Raw genomic sequence first — 21,510 nt, 5'->3', positions numbered from 1 at the left:
GGACGCCTCACCGCGGGATCCCTCCGCCGCGGGTTGGTGTGCGTGCGCCGTCCGCCTCCGCTCTGCCTTCAACGAGAGGGATTCTTTACCGCGCGGTTGTGGCGCCGGGGCGGTTCCGGACAAAGCGACGTTGCGGGGCCCAGCGCTCCGGGACGGGCACGGACGGAGGAATGGAGCGGCTGAGAGAAGGAGCCGCCCCGTGAGGGAGCGCCGAGGCCTGCTCGGGGCCTGCCGGGCGGGGACCCCGCGGCCAGGCCGCGCCTCGGCGCTCGGGCCTGCACCCCCGGAGACCGCCCTCGGGGGGGGGGAGGGCCTCGGCCGGGCCGTGCCCGCCGCGGGGGTCTGCTCCGGAGCGCCGGACCCCCTCAGCCCCCGAGGGGGGGGGCCGGCAGCGCGGAGGGGGCCGCCCAGGGGGCGGTGCGAGGGGTCCCCCCGGGGCGCTGCCTCCCCAGGTGTGCTCCCCGCGGGCCGGGGGCGGGCGGAGCACCATGGTGGAAAAGCGCTGCCCGCGGTTGCAGCGGGACGGGGTGTACCGTTGGTTCTCGGAGCTGCCTTCCCCGCAGCGCGTGGAGTTTCTGTGCGGCCTGCTGGATCTGTGCATCCCGCTGGAGCTGCGTTTCCTGGGTGCCTGCTTGGAGGACCTGGCTCGGAAGGACTACCACTCTCTGCGAGACTCCGAGATCAAGGCCAACAATCCCGCCGACCTGGGCAGCCTCACCAACCTGACGGACGAGGTGGTGCGCAGCAAACTGCTGGTCTCGCTCGCCCTGCTGGGTTCTGCCCACCGTGAAGCTGCAGGGGTCCTTTTCCGGACCCTCACCCACATCGATTCCGTCATCAACAACTACGGGCTGCAGCTCAACGAGGGCCGCACCGGGGATGAGTTCCTGTTGCTCTTCACCATGGCTTCCAACCACCCCGCTTTCAGCTTCCACCAGAAGCAGGTGCTGAGGCAGGAGCTCACCCAGATCCAGAACATCATGGCCAGCACCAGCAAGAATCCCAGCACCTCTACCCTCAACTCCATGGCAACCTATCCGGGCTGCCATAAGGTGGGTCACACGCTGAGATGGCTTTGCTGCGGGGCACCGTGCTGTCACTTTCAACCTAGAAGCGTAAAATGGCTTAGGTTGTAAGGGACCTTAAAGATCATTGAGCTCCAACCTCCTGCTGGGGGCTGGCTGCCAGCCACTAGATCAGGCTGTCCAGGATCCTATCCATCCCATCCTTGGGCCCCTCCAGGGATGGGGCATCCCGAACTTCTCTGCACAACCTGTTCTAGTGCCTCACCACACCCTGAGGCACCTGAGTTTCCCCCTTTTTTGTTTAAAGCCATTCCCTCTTGTCTTACCATTGCTAGACCATGTAAAAAATTGATCCCCTTCCTGCTTACAAGCTTCCTTCAAGTACTTCTTTCTCTTATTACAGGCATTCTTATAGTAAATGGCAGTCTGAGGGGTTGACAGGTCATCATGGTTGATGCTGGGGGTGAGAAGAGGGGGTGTGAGGAGTTTTTACTCAGTGAGAAAGGGTTCACAAGCTGATCGAGAGGCTGCAGTATGAACTTCAGCTGTTTGTTCCTGGGAATGCTTCTGCTTCCCTGCTTCTGCCAGGTGCATGGAAATCCTGTGGTTTGGTAGGGGAGCATGTGTCATATCTCACGGGATCAAGCATCTGTCTAAAAGTATTTTCCTGGGAGAACTTGGAAGGGAAGGATCATCTTGGGAAGTAGATGTTCAGTGGCAAAGGCATCGTGGTGAGTCTGGGTTTGGGGCAGGCAAACGTTTGGATTTTCTGACGTTAAAGAAACATGGTGGTTGTTCATCACCCTGGACCATCTAGGCATCGATCCTTGTGTCGGAGGTTCGACATCATTAACTTGCTATGCACGTTCACTTGGTAGCAATTAAGCTAGGCAGTATCGTTTGAAAGCGTGCTGTCGGTAATGAGATCCGTTAGCGAGCACCGAAGTGCTCTCAGCCTGCCACCAGCTCGGGAGTCAGGCTGCCCCACTGACTGCGTTTAACCTGCTTGGAAGTTCAAACCGAGTACCAAGGAAGTGGGTGTGTGAGCAGTTAACAGCCTGCAGCTCCCGAGGCTGCACTGACTCAGCCAGCAAATAACCACCTTACCCTTCTGCTGGGAGAGGCTGTGTATACCTGAGGGCTACAAAAATCTCTGTATTGGAATAGTATCCTAAATAAAGCTGCTGCTCAGGGCTCAGCACGGGTTCCATTGAAGTTAAGCACTGAGTGTCAGTCTGAGACAAGAAGTGCATGCTTACTCTTCTGCTGGATGCAAATTTCCTTCTAATGTGGGGCTTTTTTAGATGCTGCTGTTTTTTTTTGTTTTTTTTCAACTTTCATTGAGAGTTCTGAAATTTATTTCTCTGTATCTTCCTTTTCTGTGTCTTTAAACAGTGCTTATTCCAGAACAGAGTAAGGGAATGCCCCTTTTATTAACTTGAAATGGCTGTGTGAATAAAATGGAGATGGAAACAGTCTTTCGCATAGAATGGGTGTTGTTGAAGCCAGGATGAGCTTCCTGACAGATAGTTACTCACATCTTCCCTTCTTCCAGTGAAGGACCCTGAGGTTGAAAGGCTGCAAAGTTTTCCCAAAATAAGATGAGCAGGGAAGGTGAAATTACATAGGCAGGAGTGTTTTTCTTAGGTGGTGCCTTCAGAGCTTCAGAAATAGTGCGTATTTCATGGAGGTGGAAAACTCCAGTGCTACTGAAGTCAGTTTAAGATGGATGGAGAATCCATCCCATTCCTCCTGCCAGCACTGAGCTGTACAGCACTGTCACTTGGCTCTTTTGCTTCTGTGAACACATTGAAGGATTATCTCTCTAAGAAAAAATAAATAAGGCACGTTTGTTTTAAGAAATGGGTTTTGAAGGAAGCTGGTAGCTAAATGTATCATGGGCTGAGAGGGGAATGGAAGAGGTGATTTACTTCTGCAGTCTCTGAAATGTGTGTTTTGCTTGAGCAGACACAGCTTTCCTTTTTTAAGGCTGCTGAACTCTTCAGATGTTGATAGCTCGGTCATTTTGCTACTTTTAGAGTGAGTAGCTGGCTTTGATCAACAGTTGGATGAAGTAAGTGGAGAAAAACTGCCTTTCTCCATTCAGCTCTGAATATGCACAAATAAATTCCAGCATGTTGGACTTGAATCTTATGATGCTACCAAGCTACATTGTGACAATACTTGTAACATCACCTAGAAAACGAATAACAAGGCAGATGTCAAGAGAAAGTGAGCTGCCCTGGGCTGCTGCCTGCCAAGTCCTGTGCTCCTCCAGCTCTTCAGACCTGGAGCACAATTCCTTCCTTGGAGCCAGCACTTCCTCATCACTCAGCTGCTTTACTACAGCCCGAGTGACACTAAGCTGGCACTTGGAGACAGTGCTGTGACATCACGTGCTCTGTGCAGCTTGGGGTCTGTTCGGATCCACGATGACCTGCACGTGACCTGCTTTTTCAGGGAGACGTGAGTAAGAAGGGTGTGTTGTTGGACACTACTTTTTGCAGTCAGTTCTACTGACATACAACCCAACTTGATACTAGCTACAACCTTTTCTGCAAGGATTTGGAGCTTGCAATCCATCTCCCATCCCTCTCAACTCCTACAGTGAAATAGCTCTGAAAAGGTTGCATATGATACAGTCAGTGGTGTAAACAATTGATACGTTACAGTAGAAATCATGGTGCTTGGAGTTGCTTTGGAGTGGGTAATCCCATTTCAGCCTGGCTCGTGATGCAGGTCTCTGCTTTTTTAGTTGCTGCCTGCAAGGAGGCACACAACAGCTCCTGATAACTTTTTGCTTAAAGTTTTGCACTTCAAGATTATTCTTGGTTTATATCCATCTTAAAAAGATGCAGAGGAGAAGGTGGCTGTGACTGGCTGTAAGTAGGTCAGTCATTATCAGCTATGTTGTTTCCGCTTGGTAGTACAAAGTGAACATTGAGTTTGTTTGCCCTAAGGAGGGAAGCACCATCCTTCTCTGTGGAGCAGACTGTAGTTTCAGTTTGTGAGGAATTTCTGTGCGTTGTCCTGTCCTGCATTCTCTTCTGCTTTGGGGTGGTGGCAATGCTTGCAGGACTTGAAGTGTGGGTTCCACAGACTTCTTGTTTGCATGTGTCCTGTGGGTTTTAAAAGTTGAAACAGCATAAATTGTCCTCGGATGAAGCCTGGGCATCTACTTAGAACCTTGCCTTTTAAAACTTCTGTTCCTGCAGGGTTTGTATTTTTAGATGAAAGTGATGCACCAGAGCTTTCAGGCTGTTTCTGCACATTGGAATATCTTCATCAGCGGTCTTTTTTTACCTGTGCTGTGAAGGAAGCAGGAAGGTACCTGAAGGCTCATTGCTGTGCTGAGAGCTGTGGCTGTAGCTCTTTTCATAGTGCAGGGGCTAGAAGCATCAGGGCGCAGCAAAACCGTGGCTGAATGTGTGACCTACAGGGAAATAAGCATCTCAAAGTGTCTCCAGGTGTCATGCAGATATCTGTCCTGTGTAACTTGCATCATTTTTTAACTATAGGTGAAAATGTAGTGCTTTTAATTCATCCTTGGTTGTTTTGGGGGGATTTAGGGATGCAGTCCTTACAGATCCCATTATACTTTTGTCTTGTACCTAATGAATCCAGGGACTTACTCAGACACTGGAACTCAATGTGATGTGAATCTCTGCACGGACTAATGTTTTCTATGAAGTTTTGTATCATCAGCACTGAGGAAGTTACTTCTAGAAGGAGAAGGGAAGTTGCTTGTGCTCCTGCTACCTTGTATTTCTGAAAGTTGCTTAATTTACAAACACCATTCTGTGAAACAAGGGAAGTAAGATGATGCTTTGGCTACTTAGCACCTGCTCTGATTGCTGGCTGTGATGAGAGCTGGCTGGGGCTTCGGCTGCAGAAGCAGGGTCATAAATAGGTCTGAGCACTGTTTGCAGCTGAAAGGAAATAAGTTGGTGACAGTGCAGTTCTGTGGCTGTTCCAGGTTGATAGCTTGTGAATGGGAAAAGAGCTCCTGCCCAGTTAGCTTCCAAATACTGCACCAGTGTCTATTTCCAGTTTATAGCATAAGGTGCTATTTTTTCAGCTGTGCTAATTCCATAGGCTTATCTAAAACTTAGAAATCACAAAAGGCCATTGGAGTTGTGAATTAGTCTGCTCAAAAAATGGACTGTGCATCCAAACACTGCGGGGAGAGCAGTCAAAAAGAAGGTCATGTTGAACTTGTGTTTTCCATGAGCTGTATTCCCTTTTCTTGTGCAGGCTGAATGAAGCTTCACTTTAGGGATGCATTCCAATTTACTCTTTTACCTATTGAGAACCTACTAAGCATAACATATTGGAGACCTCATCTCTTCTGGAGCAGAATGCCTGCCATAAGGTGCTGTACACGGTGAACTGTACCAGGTTTGTGTGCAGATCCAGCAGTAGGTGACCACACCTAACAAGCATTTCAGTGTCTGACTTCAAAGGTACTGAACAGCATCCTTGTTTGGAAGCATTTAGCCAGTTGGTTTAGTGTTGTTTGTTTGGGTGGGGTTTTTTTAGGAGTTTGAACTGGTGGAACTGAGATCTTGTAGTTCTTCATTGATCAGGTACAGGCACTGCTTGCTGGCAGGATGGAGCACTGATTTCCTCTTTGGACTCCTCTTAAATATGCAACAGTACAGAAGAGATTGGAGTGCCAGTTAACTTTTCCATTAGGGAAATGCTTAGGGTCTCATGGCTTGGATTACACCAGCAGTCTTCAGAGCTGGGTCTGACCATTCTTCTGCCTTCTGAAACTTCTGTGCACAGCTTTGCTTGTTTTGCTCGTGGGGTAAGTGCACATCTTTGTGCTAAGCAGTCTCCAGGCCTTGCAGATGGCATTCATGCACAGCACAGTGCAGTTGAAGTCCTGGTACTGTGCAGTTGGTGTATGTTCGTGGTGTTAATGAGTTACCTGCAATTCTTTAAAGGCTTTTTAGTGGAACTTAGTCTGTACAGTACGATCCAGGCTTCTTTGGTCCGTCTGTTCCAGTGAATTTGTGATGGAGCCTTGTAGCAAGTGGGTGATTATCCTGGAGTATTTAAGTACTGCACGCCTCATTTCATCCCAGTAATAGTCTCACAGGACAAAAGCAACCAATCTATTATTCTGCTTTACTATGAATTGCCTTCTCACCATCTTCCTACAAGAGCTGCTGTTGAGAAACATGGACACATCCCACCTGTGTCTGGTGCTGCTTTTTTGGTGGGCACTAAGTGTTGGAATTACGTGGGTTTCTAGCAGTAGCACCTTCAGCTTCATTTTGTTCCAACATTGCAACTAGGTGTGTGTAAATGTAAGTGTGGAGAAGTACTGAAGGCCTCAGTGGCTATGTGAGAAGTTGGGTGTGCCTGTGGGTGTTCCTGTAACCTTCTGGGGGAAGATCAGTAAGGCCCTTAATCTGCAGAAGGAGTAATTTTAGGTACTGGGAGGTCTTCTAAAAGATTTGGAAACCTGAGCTATGTGTCTGTTGACAAATAGCAGCTTATCAGAATAAGCATGCAGGGGCTGTATCAGTGCCATCAAGCTGCAGCACTTCTGCAAACGGGATTGCACTGTGTTGAAGACTCTGGTGTTAACCTCAAAATAAGCTGCTGTTAATGCTCCCTAATACCAAACTGGTGGGAGTGAATGGAGTTGACTGGCTTATTTTTTTCCCCCTGGACTTCAGTGTTCTGAGTCCTGAGTGCTCTGTTATGTGTTATCTGCACTGGCCTTAGATGTGGAGCTCAGCTTAAAACTGTGAAAAACCTTTGGGAAAGAGGACTTCTGAAGGCAAATAATAGCAGGGATGCTTCTGTTGGACTTTCCTGCAGCATCAGTTGGAAAATGTGTTCCTTTCAGCTGCAGCCATAGTATCTTGCCGAGCTGATTCTCAGATTTTGCTCGCTCTCTTTGTGTGTAGTGGATGACCTGAATTTCATGCCCTGATAGGTGTAGAAAACAATATTTTATCCCTCTTAATTGAATTTTATTTTTTTGAGCAAGTTCTTCCCTTAGATCTTGGATCATTGTTTCCTTAAATTATAGGTCATGCTACATTTTAGGTAGCAGGCATGTTCATTTGTTAGCATTGGCCCTATTTCAAGCTAAATCAGCAAACACTTTGTTATTAAACCATACATTTTTGCTGTTCCATTGAGTTATTCTTAAGGGAACGTGCAATGGTTGTCTTCATTTCTAAAAGGAAAATAACAACTCTCACCGCATTGTTTGACCTCAATCAGTCCTGGTATTTTCTTCTGAAAGACTTTCCTGTGTTAAATAGATGCTGTCCCTGGGGAGTGCAGCAAAGAGTGACTGCATGTGGGGCCGTGGATTTGCTGTGTTGTGCTCTGCCTTCAGCTGGCCTGCCTGGTGGCAGAGCTGTGCTGGGCAGCAGCTGCTGGAGGAGGCAGCACTTGTTGAGGGGACTGCTCCTGGTGAGTTTGCTGTGTGCTTCCTGATGAAAGAAGCTGAGAAAGCACTGCAGAATCCTAAAATAAATAAATAAGTAAAATCTGTGCCTGTTGGTACAGCTGATACTGAGATGGAAACTGTTGAGTTCTGAAAAAGATGCTTGAAGGCAGAAAAAGGGAAAGATGTGATAGTGGCTGAAGTTCTGGCAGTGGCTGCTGGTACCTTGATGTGTTTGATGCCCTCAGAGCAGCAGGGCTTGTTCCCATGCAGCTGTAGGGCTGCTGTCATGTCACCCAGGGGCCCTTGGGGAAGGTTGGAATGGCTTTGCTAATGTGGACAGCAGGAGTAGGAAAATTCCAACTGAATCTCAGCTTGTCACTAGTTAAGGTGAAGTTTTTGCTTTTCTCGATTATGGCAGCTGCTTTGAGATTTCAAGAGGCAAGCCTGCTTTTCATTTGGAAAACCCAGAGTGTAGCTGTGAACCAGGTGCTTTGGTATGAAAGGGAGCAGACACGAACTTGAAGTTAAGTAAAAACCATTTAACAATCTCTGCACCCGTGTGAGTGTGCAGGGGCCATTGCGTGAGCTGGAGCTGGTGTTACATGGCTAGTATCTTAATGATGCTATGGATGGTGTGTCACAGGCCTCTCCTGCTCTCTGGCCCTCAACAGATCCCTGTGCCAAGGGTGAAATGAGGTACAGTGAAGAACCTTTTAGTGCTTTATCTCTCCAGCATTGCTACTGAATTTGATTAGTCTTCGTGAGCTGTTTCTGCTGATGATCTCAAAAATAATGTTATTTGGAAATCCAGACCAGTCCCTAGGTCTGATTCTGTGCCCTCTTAGACCTTGAATGATCTGTGATTTTCCTTCTGTGTGCGTAAAGCATGCATGAAATGGCAGGTCTGCAGCTTGTTGTGATGCATAGCCTATTCCTGTTGCATTTGAAAGGTTACCACCTTTGCTGCTTACTCTTACTGCTGTCAGAAACCAACCTGTACCAGTTGCAGAGCAGCAGTCTTACTCTTTAATGGTGTACAGTGGTTTGTGCTGAACCCAAGCTGGGGATTGCAGAACTGTGCAGAACAATGAGTGTTCCTCCCAGCACATGCCTGAAGTTGAGTTTCTGCAGTTTGCTTTGGCCAAATCCTCACTGAGCAGCTACAGTTCATCTCTTACCAGTGCTTCTCCCCCCCCTCCAAGGACAGCTTCCTCTGCACTTCAGAGCTGATGGATTATTGCTCTGGTTTTGCTTGGCCTCAAGTAATTTGGGGAAAAGCACTGCTACATCTTTGGGAATAAAACTGCTCTGTGAAACGTTTTTCCTCATTCTACTTTTTGGAAACAAATCCAAGCCTTTGTGATATTGGTATGTTTTAAGTCAGTGGAAAAACTGATCTGAAGTTTGGGACAAAAGTTTTGAGCAGGCAGAGATTCAGTGGCTCTAACACCAGTCAGCTCGCTAACGAAGCCCCATTTGGAACTAATCAGAGCTCTGTGTTTGTTCCGGGCCAATTTGAAGCTGCTTTTGATGTGTGGCTGAATCAGATAGTGCATGAGCTCAGGCAGTAAGGACATATGGGCTGGATTATTCTTTACTGAGTGTATAAAAATTAAATGTTTATGGAAAGAGCTGGAGGTTATTTATAAACAAAATGCAAATTCTGAAGTGCACGCCACGCTTATTGTAGGAATACTGGACAGGAGGGAGTATGAGATAGGAGCTAACACATTGTGATGCAGACTGCTCGCTTAGGGATTTTTTTGGATCCGTGTGGCTATGCTTTCATTCCCTTTCAAGTGTTATTTTGATTTGCTGATCCCAATCTTTGGAACCTGGCTGTTTTGGGTAACGTGGTTTTGCCTGAATCTAAGGCTGCAGCTTACCATGTTATTTGGTTGCCCTTGGGAGTCCTTCCCCTGGCAGCGAGCTGCTGGGGTTGCTCAGCCCACTGCAGCGAGAGCTTAATGAGCTCCAGGAGAGGCACAGTGCAAGGAAAGCTCACTGGGGAAGGCTGCCATTGGCAGGGGGATCTGAATCATCTCCTCCTTCCTTCAGGCTTAGTTTAATGGCTCGTCTTGTCAATGTGAGAGCTTGGTGCTACGTTTTTCATGCTGGTGAAAGGCTGTGCTGGAGAGGTAGAGAATTAAACTTTTCAATCCAGAAGCAAAGTAAGAAAGGAAAGCGGGGATTGCAGTCCTGCTTTCCTGAGACGTTCTTCTGTCTTTCTGGTTGGCTTCTTTGCATGTGTAAGTTTTTATGTGTCTGTAGCTATAGCAAGTCTTCCACTTGTGTTACTGCCTTAAAACGCATGTGTAAATCTCTGAATGTCAGTAGTAGATGGGACCTGCAGTAGCTAACTGTAGAGTCAGGGTCGTGCTGGCTTTGACTTGTGTTGTCTTCTGGTTGCCGTCGATATGTAAAGCCAACAGCACGGTGAGCGTGTGCATCTCAGCGTGAGTCGTCCCAGCTCGTGGCACTCTGTGATGTGAGCAGGGTGTGAAGGAGCCTTGCTGCAGGGAGCAGGTCTGTGCTGCTAGTTATCCTGAGCTGGGGAAGCTGGTGTTGAGATGTGTGTTTTCTGCTTTGATTTGTCAAAGACCAAAATGGATGTCCAGTTCTAATTACAGCTCTCCGGGATTTCAAGCTCTGCAGTACTGTGGGATTTCACATGAACTCAGGATGTGGAATTGAAATTGAAGTAGTGCATTAGTTTGAGTGTCTTTGTTAGCCTTCACTACCTCTTCAAAACACATTTTCCTCTTTGAGATGCTTGCATCTTTGTGTTCAGTGCTGCTAATGTAACTGTTCATCCGCTTCTCATTACCTAAAGAACAAGAGAGTAATTGCCTTGCTTATGAGGCAGGCAACAGCTGACTGTTTTGCCAGGAGTAATAGATGTGTTTGTGTTGCTACATAACTGTGAATGGTCTTGTGGACTGCAGCTGAAGTGGGCAGTGCTCAGTTCTGCTTTTTTGAATATCTTCTGTTTGTTTATATACTTTTAAGTGATGCTGCAAATCGGTTTCTTATGCTAAATGTACACGTTAAGCCATGAAGCCTGCTCTGACAACGATGCAGCCTTCTGCTTAGGTGTTCTCAGCAGTCATTTCTCATCAAAAAGGCCATTCAAACAGCAGAGACAAGAATTAGTTTTTCCCTAAAGTGGGTTTTGTTCCTTGTAGTCCACGTGAAAGGAAATACTTGGAAATGCTGTCAAGTCTGCATCTGTATAGGTAGGTGATGTAGCATAAGGTGATGGATGTTTTCCAGGAGCCCTTTCTCTCTGTGTTCTCTCATTAAAAAGTGAAAGACTGCGGTGTGGAGAGCTTAATAGCCTCACAATGTCTGTGCGATTGACTGCTCTGTGACTATTCTTTAAAAAAGAATTATACTCTTAAGTAGCTTTGTAGATTATCTCGGCTAATCTAGATTTGCGAATAGCTGCTGACTACAACAACTTCCCTGGGCTGTTGCCTGTGGAATATCGTTGGCATTGCTGCTGGGTTTTGGAAGCTTCTACCTCCTGCCTGCCTTCAAAGCAGCACCTCTCGCTGGAGCAAGGTGCAGCGTTTGAGCACCTGAGTTTATTACATCAGATTTTTGTGTTTTTCTTTCCAGGTCACTGCAAGGTCCGAGACCCCCATAAACAGTGTCAGTAACAGTTTGGAAAATGTCCTACATACATCAACACATTCCATTGAGGAGTCATTACCCAAGAGGCCTTCAGGGAAACACTCCAAAGGTGTGTCCTTTTCTGCATGCCTACTTCCAGTCGGGGAAAGAACACTTGTATCTCTATGGCATTATTTTAATCTATAGGAGACTGGAGTTGTGCCACTTCAGTTCAGGGCTGGGTTGAGCACAGGACGTTGGAGAGGGGCTTTTTTAGAGAGTGTTATTCTATCAGTGAAGTATGGTCAGCAAGACATAAGTATGCTTATTCTGATGGGAAATAAGAACGTTTCCTAGGGGCTGAAAGACTCATGGAGCTCTCACCAAATACACTACGGAGCGAGTCTGATACTCCTCCTCTCATTCTCATAATAGAGATGATGTAGATTCATCAAATCTGTAATGAGACTCATCAAGATTCATATCTTGAATTAAGTATATGGCAACAAGTGTTACTTCATTGAAGACATCTATAACAGCAGCTGGGCTGCTGCTTGCTTCCACTTTGTTTCCCAAGAACGTTTAAGAAACGGGTGAAAGAAGAGGGGAGCACAGAAGAAGGAATTTGAATTTGCAGCTTTCTTGGTACTGGAGCATCCTTAGATCCAACCTCAGAACACCCAATATTGGTACAAAACAAGCCTTGTTGTATGCTGACCTGGCTGAGAACTGGGCTTGACGGATGTCAGTCAGCACGTTCAGTTTGCACCCTCTGGGCTGTGACTATAAATACTAAAGCACCTAGGTTAAAGTGTGACTAAGAGTATTCCTGTTTAACATGCACAAAAGGCACTGTTAAGCGAGCAAGGTCCTTGAACTGTGAGCTGCTGTTCACACAGAACAGTTTTTGTGAACTCTTTATGGTGTTCTTAAATACAGTTTAGTACAACTTAAGTCGAGATCAGGAATTTCTGAGTGTTTCTTCCACTGTGTGGAAAGAAGGGGTCTGATGTAGACTGGAAGTAGTTAACCATCCCAGGAGCTGTTGTCACCCTCCTTTTCTGTGACATACTCAGCTATAATCCCAACGGCTGTAAGTAGCAATCATTTTGTACAGCAGAGTCATGCTGTAAGTAGCTTCTTCTCCAGCTGTAAAAGCTATCAGGGTAGGGAAAAAAAATGCAGCACTAAGCAGAAGCGTGGCTAGGTCTGTGGCTTTCATCTGATATAAATAGGACAGGGTTCAACGCTGTTTTCATTTGTGCTCAGTGATTGCAGTTCAAGTACCATATATGCCAAGATTAGTCATGGTACACTGTGAAAGTTAATTGTCTTCCTCGGATCTGTTTTTTCCTTATAGGATACCTGCTTAGTTTTCAGAGAACATAGCTTGTTTTTAATGTAGAGCTTTCCTTACTGGTAGTTGGTAGAAGGAGCTGCGGAACAAATGAAGTTGTTTTTTACTGACTGATACTCTGCTTTCTGGTTCACTAGCAGCAAAAATTACATTGAATTCTCCATTCTCCGTGATACCCTGTATGGTATGGAGTTCTTCCTTCTGAGGTTGGAGTACAGTTGGTTATTGGCTAGCCTTGGGCCAGTACCATGCTCTACGAATTTCTGACTCTCTTAGCAAACGCCTCCTGTCTTAATTCAGGAAGATCTACTGACTTTTTAATCTGGAGTGCATGAAATTCAGTCTCAGGAGCAGAGGATGGACAAGTTGCTTGGCCAGTTGTGTAATTCTTGTCTGATGCAAGACTTGCTAGAAGAAATCAACACGTCTTGAGAGGACAACTTCTTGTTTGTGGTCAGAAATACTGAGCTGCTCAAGTTTGCATGTTTCCTTTGGCAAAGCACGAGAGCTGGAAGTGCCTCAGTTGAAAAGGCTGTAGCTGAAATGGAAGAAAAATGAGAGGTCTCACTGAAGATGTGGTACCATTGTGTTTAGTTGGATTAGAGGCAGCGTGTATTAATCTGATGAGTGTTCTACTTCTGACTTGTAGAAATGTCAGTAGTAGTGCATGATGTGTGGTAGAACAGTGGCTGGATTTGTAGTGGGCTGGGCTATGAGAGCTCTTAGTGGCTGTATTTCCCCGAATCCATGTTTTAAAGCGACCTGATAGCTTCACATTTCATGCTCTGCTATGAGAGAGTGCAGAGAAGAGTGGAGTTCATCTCCCAGTGAGCTGTTGTAGCCCATATGCAAGTTTAGGAAAAATGCATGTGGCCGTTGGCACTTGGCAGTGTAGATCTCTTAGGAAGTCCAACATCTGTAACATGCAGTGGGAAAACTGTGCTTTTCTTACTCCTGCTTGTTGTCAGTTATTTCAGATCTGTTTTCACAGATGTGGAAGTCATCTTAAATGGAGGTAACTTTGGGAAGCAGAGCCTGTCCTCTCAGGGGCAGTTATGCTTGTAGGCTGCAGGCAGACTGGCAAGGCTTTGAGGTATTGACAGATCTCACTGGTGAAGGAGAAGGGAGACAAACAGGCCAGGATCCGTGCAGCTGGAATTTCAGCAGGGGTGTGCTGCTGCATCTTGGTTTCTTTTCCACTGTTTCTAGAATGCAGTGTGATTTTTAATACGCCTTTAGCACTCATCCAAACAAAGCAATCCAATTCAAATGCAAGTGGAGCTTTTTCAGCACACTAGCTGAGTACTGTGATGCTGTCCTCCTCTTGTTGCTCTAGGCTTTTTTCCACTAGACTACAAGAATTGAAGCACTGCAAATATAACTGCAGTAGGTGTCAATGTCTGGTTGATTCCAGTTTCAGAGGTGCAATTTCGTGCTTGGAATTGCATGCCTGGTGGGGAAATACTTCCAGCAGCAGCATAGGGATGGCTCCTGCTATATGCAGGCCTGTGTTTCTGAGCACAGTGCCTGTGCAGTAAGCAGTGTCACTTGGAGGAGTTCTGATGAAGGTACCAAAGCTTGGTTTAAGGAGCTCACTGGTTATAGTATATTAACCAGCAAGTTTTGTTTTGCAGCCAGTCCTGCTGTGGTAGCTAAGGGAATTTCAGTCCTTAGGCTAAAGTCCAGAAGAAGATGTTTGAGCTATGGGAAGTCCCATTCACAGAGCTAATTAGTAACGAGTGTACAGAGCTCAAGTTCTGACCTTCTGTGGCCATTCCCAAACGAGAGTAGTTACAGTAATCAAATCTGAATGGAAAATTCAACTTGGGGGGAAAAAGGAAAAAGAAAAACAAGCACAAGATGGTAATTTCCTGTACAGCAGAGATGTTATGAGTTACTTACCGTAATGTTCCAAGGAGGATGATTTGGCCACTACATGGATAGCACTGTAGGCAAGTAATGCTTGGTGCATGTGACATTTTAGCAACATATTAAACGTGGTCAGTGACCACAGCATATTTTCCAAAAGCAGAGCGGAATAAAGTGCATCACGCCAGATGCCGAAGCGCAGAACAAAAGGATCTTTATAACAAGGCAGTGGAAGCTGCGAAACGTTGCAGTGTGATGACTGCCATCTAAGGGTGCCATTTCTCATCATACTCGGTGAGATTCTGATTCGTCACGGCCCGTTCTGTATTTTCAGCAGTGGAAGTTCAGGCTTGGTGTCTGTAAGATGCTCGTTACTATTATGAGGCTTTGCAGGTGGCACTTAACGCTGTTTTCTTCCACCAAGCAGTCTGGAAGATGGTCCAACTTCCTGCAAAGTGACAAAAATTCCCCTAGTCTTGCTTCCTGTGTACTTAAATCATCTTTCCTTTCTGCTGTTGCTGCCTCCGAGCCGGGCTGTTTTCAGATGAAGCAACTGTTGAAATGTGATCCTCACGCAGGGAAACTGAATCAAAATTCCTGCAACACATGCATCTAATGATAGGCACAAACTGCCTTCTGTGGCCAGAGGAGTGGAGCTTTTAGGTGTCGGGTGGGTACAGTCAGCCTTATTCCACAGTCTGTACTCCATTTAGTCGTTCTGCTGAGCACTGTAAAACTTCTGCCTTAATTGGAGTTACACTCTCAGTCCCCATGAGGGATCCTGCAGAGTCTCAGCGTGACCCAGGCTGGAATAATCACAGAGCAGCACGTGAGTGTAAGGACCAAAGGAGCCGCAATCTGTGGGCATGAGGAAAAACTCGAGAGGAGACTTATCTCAGCAATGTATTGATTTAATTTGGGATAAGTGCTAGGACGTGAAGCACATGCTTGTTGGCAGCAGTCCCACTGACCTCAGGTAAGGGACGGGTTGCAGGAGGTAGAGCTGGAAGTTGGCAGACGTGCGTGGTGCAAGCAATCCACTCCTAACCTCTGGTTTGCCTCCCAGTTTCCCCAGATTCATCCTTGAGATCCTTTGGGTTCAGGTCCAGACTTCACAGCTCCCTGTTCTGTGGCTGGGTCGTTCTATTTTTAGGTGAATACATCATCTCTCACAATACTGGGTCAACTACTGTTCGGGTAGGGCTTAAAGAAATATTTAGGCTATGGTAATCCTTCAGAAAAAATCTCTCCGTACCAACTGTATGTGATTTTTCAGCTGTTTGTGTGGGTCTTCGAAGCAGAACGAGCTCTATTTCTAAAGCCCAGCAGTGTCATGTAAGTGTTAAATTTAAGTGGTAAATCACACAAGGCGTTACATACCCGACTTACTGTCTCTAATACACAAGTTTGTGAGTCTCAAGTATTTGGAGTTAATTCTAGCAATCAAATCCAAGGATTAGTGTACTTTAAAAAAAAAAAAAAAAGCAAGATGTTTTGCTGTTGCATATTTTCCTCATTGCCTGAAGATGACTGCATATTAAGAAACTTCTTGAAGGCTGCGTGCTGCATAAATCATGGAGCCTGGGCTTCTGCCACTGGAGTTCAGCTAAGGTTGGAGGTGTAACTTTGGAATAAAGGAAGTATTAATGTTTGAGTTTTTAATTGGAGATGAAGTGCAGTCCTGGAGGTTTCTCTGGTTGTGTGGTTGCGTTCTGCCTCGTGTACACAGGCATGCAGACCCATGCTGTGTCCTCACACCGGAGCCTGAGCTGCAGAGCTCACTCCATGGCAGTGCCTGAGCTCCTGGGGGCAGCCTGTTGTGCATCCTAGGTGCTTGAGCACAGAGCTCCCACGTGGCATTGGTGTGCTTGAAAAATGAGGAGGTGGGGGGAGCAGAACATCTCACGAAATAGTTCACCTTGCCAGCAATTTGCTCTGCTTCCCTGCTATTACTGCAAATATTTCTCTGCTCTGCTTCCCTTCTTTCGAATACGAAAGGGACCTCATTCTGTAAATGACAACGCTCAGTTTCCACAGGAGTGACGATGATTTCTCACGTTCAGTGCTTGGCATGGAGGGAACAGATGGGCTACAGAAAAGAAACAGCAAATGGAATAATACTTAGACTGGTGAGAGACCTTTTGCAAATAGTAGCTCGTTATTCTGACTGAAGGACATACATGTGCAGTGAGGGGGAGGAAATTGGCAGTATTTAGTTGTTTTTTTTCTTTAAGTGTGTTCTGCACTTTGCCTACCAGCTGGTGCCAGGCCTGAGTCATAGGTCAGAAGGCAGTGGGGGGGCTCTCAGACTGGGGGTGAGCTGGTGGCTTGGGGGGGATCCTGTGCAGGAGCTGAGTTCTTAAGCTGCAGGTATGGCTTTGCTGGTGATTTGCTGTGGAGTCTCGTTTACCTATCCATCAAATCAGGGTGGTCCTTGTTCCACATCAGGGTTGGCTTAGTGCTTGTACAGCTCTTCAGGAGATAGCCCTTGGCTTTGTCACAGTGTTCAGGGTTTTCCCAATGGGCGATCCAAAAAGTTCTTTTGGATGTGTTTTATGGGCAAGAAGAAGTTCTCCTCTTTAGTTTTGCTTGAGTACTTAAATATTCCTTTCTTAAACGTGCTTCCAGCTCATGTCTTCCTTTGCTGATAACCAAAGGTGATATTAGCACTCGGGTTGTTATCGACAGAAACAAAACAAAGAGCAAAGCTGAGAATAATCAGAGGGAAATGTAGTGTGTTGGATTGTCAAAAGGAAGCTGAGTTCTTCAGTTTAAAACAGACATAATGCACATCTTTGTAAAGCTCATCTGTTGAAAAATGCCAGGGCAGAGCCAGATATTGAGGCCTGGATTGAGAGATTTGACAGCTGGATGGGTAACGGAGGCATCTAGAGTCATTTGAGGGTGGATGCTGAGAGGTAATTTGAGAACAGGATCTTCTGGAGGGATTGCAGATGGTGGAAATCGGGGCGACTTCCAGGGCTCACACCATCCTCAGCCTGCACTCCCCTGGAGCATTTGGTGCTAGCTCTGTGTTCTTGGAGCTGGAGGACCTGTGGCTCTGATCCCCGTGGTGTATCTGTTTCTGTGCCGCACGAGGAGTGGAGGAAACAAATGGTCAGCTTTGGCATTGCTGAGATGCTTTGTCAGATTTCACTTCTGATTCCATTGTTCTTGTTCTATGCAGGGAAATCCCAGGTTGTAATGACACAAAGCAACGATTTTGCTTAAAGTCAGCACGGTTTCTCAGATGTGAGGGGACTGTGGAAGGTTGATGCTTCATTTTCTTTCTTTTTCTTTTATCTCCCTGGAAGAAAACAAACAAAAAAAGAAAAGCAGTGGACTTGGTGCATTACTTCACCGCCTGGAGTGGATGCATTTCATCAGCGGATGGTGCAGATGCTATTTTTAACAGTAACTCAGAGGGGGTAGCCCTGCTAAAATTACATCATTAATATACACAGCTGAAAGGAAATGGCACAACAGTGCCTTAGAAGATTCTCTATTGTGTCTTCCACTCCTGTGGATGAATTATTCAACACACATCATTCAAGCAGAGGAGCAGTTGGGCTGCCATGCTTGCAAAGCATGCAGACTTCCTCTTATGAAGGAGTAGGTAGTAAATTACCTGCAGAAAAACATAGGTATGACACAGGTATGAGTGGCTTGGAGGGCTACAGGCTTGTGTTTCTTCCTTTTTCTGCTGTTAAATAGTTGAGGAGCTTGCTAGCTCCCCTGCTATTGCAAAGGGCAACAGGCAGCTAGGCCATAAACTGTACAGGAGATGAAACCCACTGTTCTGCAAATGGGAGAACACAGAGGCCAGCATGGACAGTCAAAGCTTCGAGATGTTGAGGCTTTAGTGATTGAGGGCTTTAGTTGTGTTTTTTTTTGTTGTTGTTCTTTCTTTCAGTTCCTGTGTGTTATCATTGGCTTGACAAATACTCATGAAATCTGCTTTGGTCTTCTGTTCCCTTTTGTATTTGCTTCGTAGATGTGTTAGAGGAACAGTTGTGTCACAGTTGTACGGTATCTCAAAATAAGTGCTGAATTATATCTTTATTCTGTTTCTTTGAATTACTGGTCAAATCTTGTCTGGGATCCAAAGCCAAGGAACAGTGTTTCGTAGAGAGGAGTGAAAGGGAAGCAGAATATTAAAACCTAAGAGCAGAGACCTGAAAACGTACAAGGCCATAATTGCCAACAGAAGGAGCCCCTCACAAAGGTGGCAGTGCAGAGGGGGATTTGTTTCTTGCTGAACTGAGCTCTTGAATGCATTTGTGGCTCTTGGCAAGACTGCCTGTACTGAAGGCTTTGTCTATTCCGGATTAGTTCCTGGGTCTGGTGTTTGTACATAGCATGCTTGCAATATATTTTTTCCATTAAGTTTTCATACTGTAATACATCTGAAAAATTAGTAGCTGATGCCAAATTACTTTGCCCTTGCTGCTCACACTGTCTTCTCATTGCAGCCTTGGTCATGAGCTTCGAGAAGCTGATACTGCCATCAGAAATGCAGAAGGGAGCACGTGCTTACGTGCACGAGCACCGAGCTGTGCTGCTGTGGAACAGCTGTTTCACATAAGATTTGCTGCATGTATTTGTCCGAGTTTGAACTGCACATTTCTGTGATGTGTACACAGCCAGAATCTCTGGGCAGAGTTGGAGCAGCCGCCATCTGATCTCGGTGCTGTTTTATCACCACGCTGCCCTTCAAGCCAGGGCATGCTGGCTGAGCAGCTGCTGCTGGGATCTCACTGACTGTGCCCCATCTATGTTGGATATATGGTTACATGCTGCAGCCCACAAAGTCTGTGTTCAGCTGTGCTGCAGGGGAAAAAACAAACCTTTATTATATACATGAAATATAGTTTTCTTCAACAAAAATTTTCTTTCCCATGTTCCCTATCCACCAAACCAGTTTTTTCATTAGCTCAGCTGTGCTCAGATGGCATCTGGGGTTAGTTCAGTGCTGTGCTGGGGCTGCTCCATTTGCCTGTCTGTATTCAGGGCATTGCTCCACACTTGAAGGCAGATAGCAGCTCCAAAAGGTTCCCAGCCATGCTGGCTACCTGAATGTGTCATGGTTCTCTCCATCTGCTTTCCTTTTTCTTCCTAAGCTCGGTCTGTATCTGTTCCACAGGCTTTGGCTGTGTTAGGGCTGTTTCCCTGGTGATGTCTGGGATCTAGTGAAGCACAGATTTTGGTACTTGGGTCCAAAACTGAGCAGGGAAAAGGTCTGTGTTACCAAAAAACGTTTTGCATGGGGAAAAAAAGACTTTGCACCTTTCATTTTATAGGTGAATATAGCATTCATATTCAGAATGCTGCCTGGCTTGTCTTCAGCTCACTGAAGCATCGTCAGACTGAAGAAAATCCTTTCTAGGGAAGAATAAACCAGCATGATGCTTCCCGAGAATGAGTAGAACTCCTTTTAAAAACTATGGAAAAAAGCCAAGATTGTGTTTAAAAGCAATCTATCGGGAACAGTAAGTAAAATAATCACTCAGGCAGATCAAACTAGACTAAATATACAACTGCAGATTATTTATCCAGTAAGTAAAAATATTTATATACCACACTGAACATCTCTCTCGATTGCAGAGATATTTTTACTAGAGTGGACGACATAATTAGATTTGGACAGTTTGTTTGTTTTAATTGCTTATGGTAGGATATATGCTAGTGGTTACTGAAGCTGCCTTCAAACACTGTTTGTGCTTATGGTCATTTTTGCAGATGTTCTTCTCAGGATGAGCTGCACGTTCCTCTGTGTGCTCTCGGTAAATCGCAGAAGGAAGATGAGTCACGAGGCCAGGCTTTAAGCAACTGAAGGGCATAGCTGCATCAGTCAGGAGATGCAGCTTCGCTTTTGGAGCTGCTCATTAAAACCAAGTTATGGTGTACGTTTTACCTGTTGTGAAATTGCTCTGAATTAACATTGCTTTTGCAGCCTGCCTTGGCTTTGCATCGTAGCTCTCTTCCTGCCCTGAGATTTATTGTATGTATTTCAACAGCATATCCTGGGTGAGTGTGTGCTTCAAGGAGCAGTACCTGCCCAGTGCTGTGCACTGGGGTTCAGACTTCGCAGCAGAGCTGTTACGGAGGTACATCCAGCACAGCAGCCCTCCCTGAGTCAGTCGTTCTGTAGCTTTATCTGGTGTTAGAAAGGAAAAGCCACTTTAAGGCAGCATCTCTTCAGTGCTGTGGAAGGCAGTTCAGCAGCAGGAAGGCAAAGGTACGTTTGGCCTGAAGTACTTGGTAAGAGAAGCCTTCCGGTTGGCGTCTGAAGCTGTGTCTTGCTTCTGAAAGCAGCTGGCTGATTCTTCTGGGCTCTGTGTTTTCCTGTCCAGATGGAAGCCTTCTCCAGACGGCCCTTAAACCTTTGAATGCCATGAAGTTGCAAAAGCATTCTTTAGGTTGATTGCTTTTTGTGGTTGGCTGAATGCTGACAGTACCGTTCAGCATTACCCGAAACAGTGCACAAATTCAGCTAAAAGCTGAGATGCACAGACTTGGTTTTTTTCTCCATGTCTCCTTTTTTGGAGGACAGAAGGTCGCTTAGCTGGATAAGCCCAGTTGAGGAAATAGCTGGCAGATGAAAACTACTGGTTAGGGGTGAGCTGTGCAGTCCCAGTGCAGCACGCTTCCTCGGCGCTGCCAAGTGTGGGCTCGTGTTCTTGATGTTTAAAAAAGCTGTGATTGTTTCCTGTGGAAAACTGCAGCTCATGGTCATCAGCCTGCAGAGTAACTTCTCAACTAAACTCAGTGCGTTGCTTTTGATTTCGGATGTTCTTTACGTTGGAAGCATTTCTTCCACTGATGTCCCCTGCGTGACATGGGTGCTGCTAACGAGCTTTGTTCTGTTCGTGAAGCTTTGATTTCCAATCTCTTCCTGCCTATTTTTGTACAGTTCTGAGTTTCCTTTTCCAGCAGGGACTGTGATTAGAGCAAGTCAGCCCTGGTGCTGACTTCTGAAGACTGTTTGTAGCCCTTAAACTCAGATCATCCTGATGAGGGTTGCTTCTGCTGCTCTGGAGGGAATGTTGCTTGCTGTGCTGTGGAGTGTCTTTATACCTGCTTGTCCTGATAAGAAATTAGCACAGGTTCACAAGACATCATCAAATTAAGTGAGCAAGGGGCGTGTGTTGCTGCATGGTGCTCATCAGCTTACTGTGAGATCACTTAGATAAAATGCTCTCAATGAAACTGTTTACCCCAAATTC

At 46.1% G+C, this 21,510-nt stretch overlaps 1 protein-coding gene across 1 annotated transcript in view; it reads left to right on the top strand.

The window, feature by feature from the left end:
• The first annotated feature begins 488 nt into the window (after nt 1-488).
• ZCCHC14 (zinc finger CCHC-type containing 14) overlaps nt 489-21,510 on the top strand; it is a 44,215-nt gene continuing 23,193 nt past the window's right edge. The window contains exons 1-2 of the mRNA XM_065745383.1: nt 489-1,052; nt 11,065-11,188. Coding sequence (XP_065601455.1) covers nt 489-1,052; nt 11,065-11,188 — 688 coding nt within the window. The remainder of the gene's footprint in view (nt 1,053-11,064; nt 11,189-21,510) is intronic.

The sequence above is a fragment of the Cyrtonyx montezumae genome, unplaced genomic scaffold (assembly GCF_038088225.1).
Source record: "Cyrtonyx montezumae isolate F1298 unplaced genomic scaffold, pur_monq_1.0 scaffold_35, whole genome shotgun sequence".
Classification (NCBI taxonomy): Eukaryota; Metazoa; Chordata; class Aves; order Galliformes; family Odontophoridae; genus Cyrtonyx; species Cyrtonyx montezumae.
The sequence above is the reverse complement of the archived record's forward strand: the minus strand, read 5'-3'. Positions and strand labels throughout refer to the sequence as shown.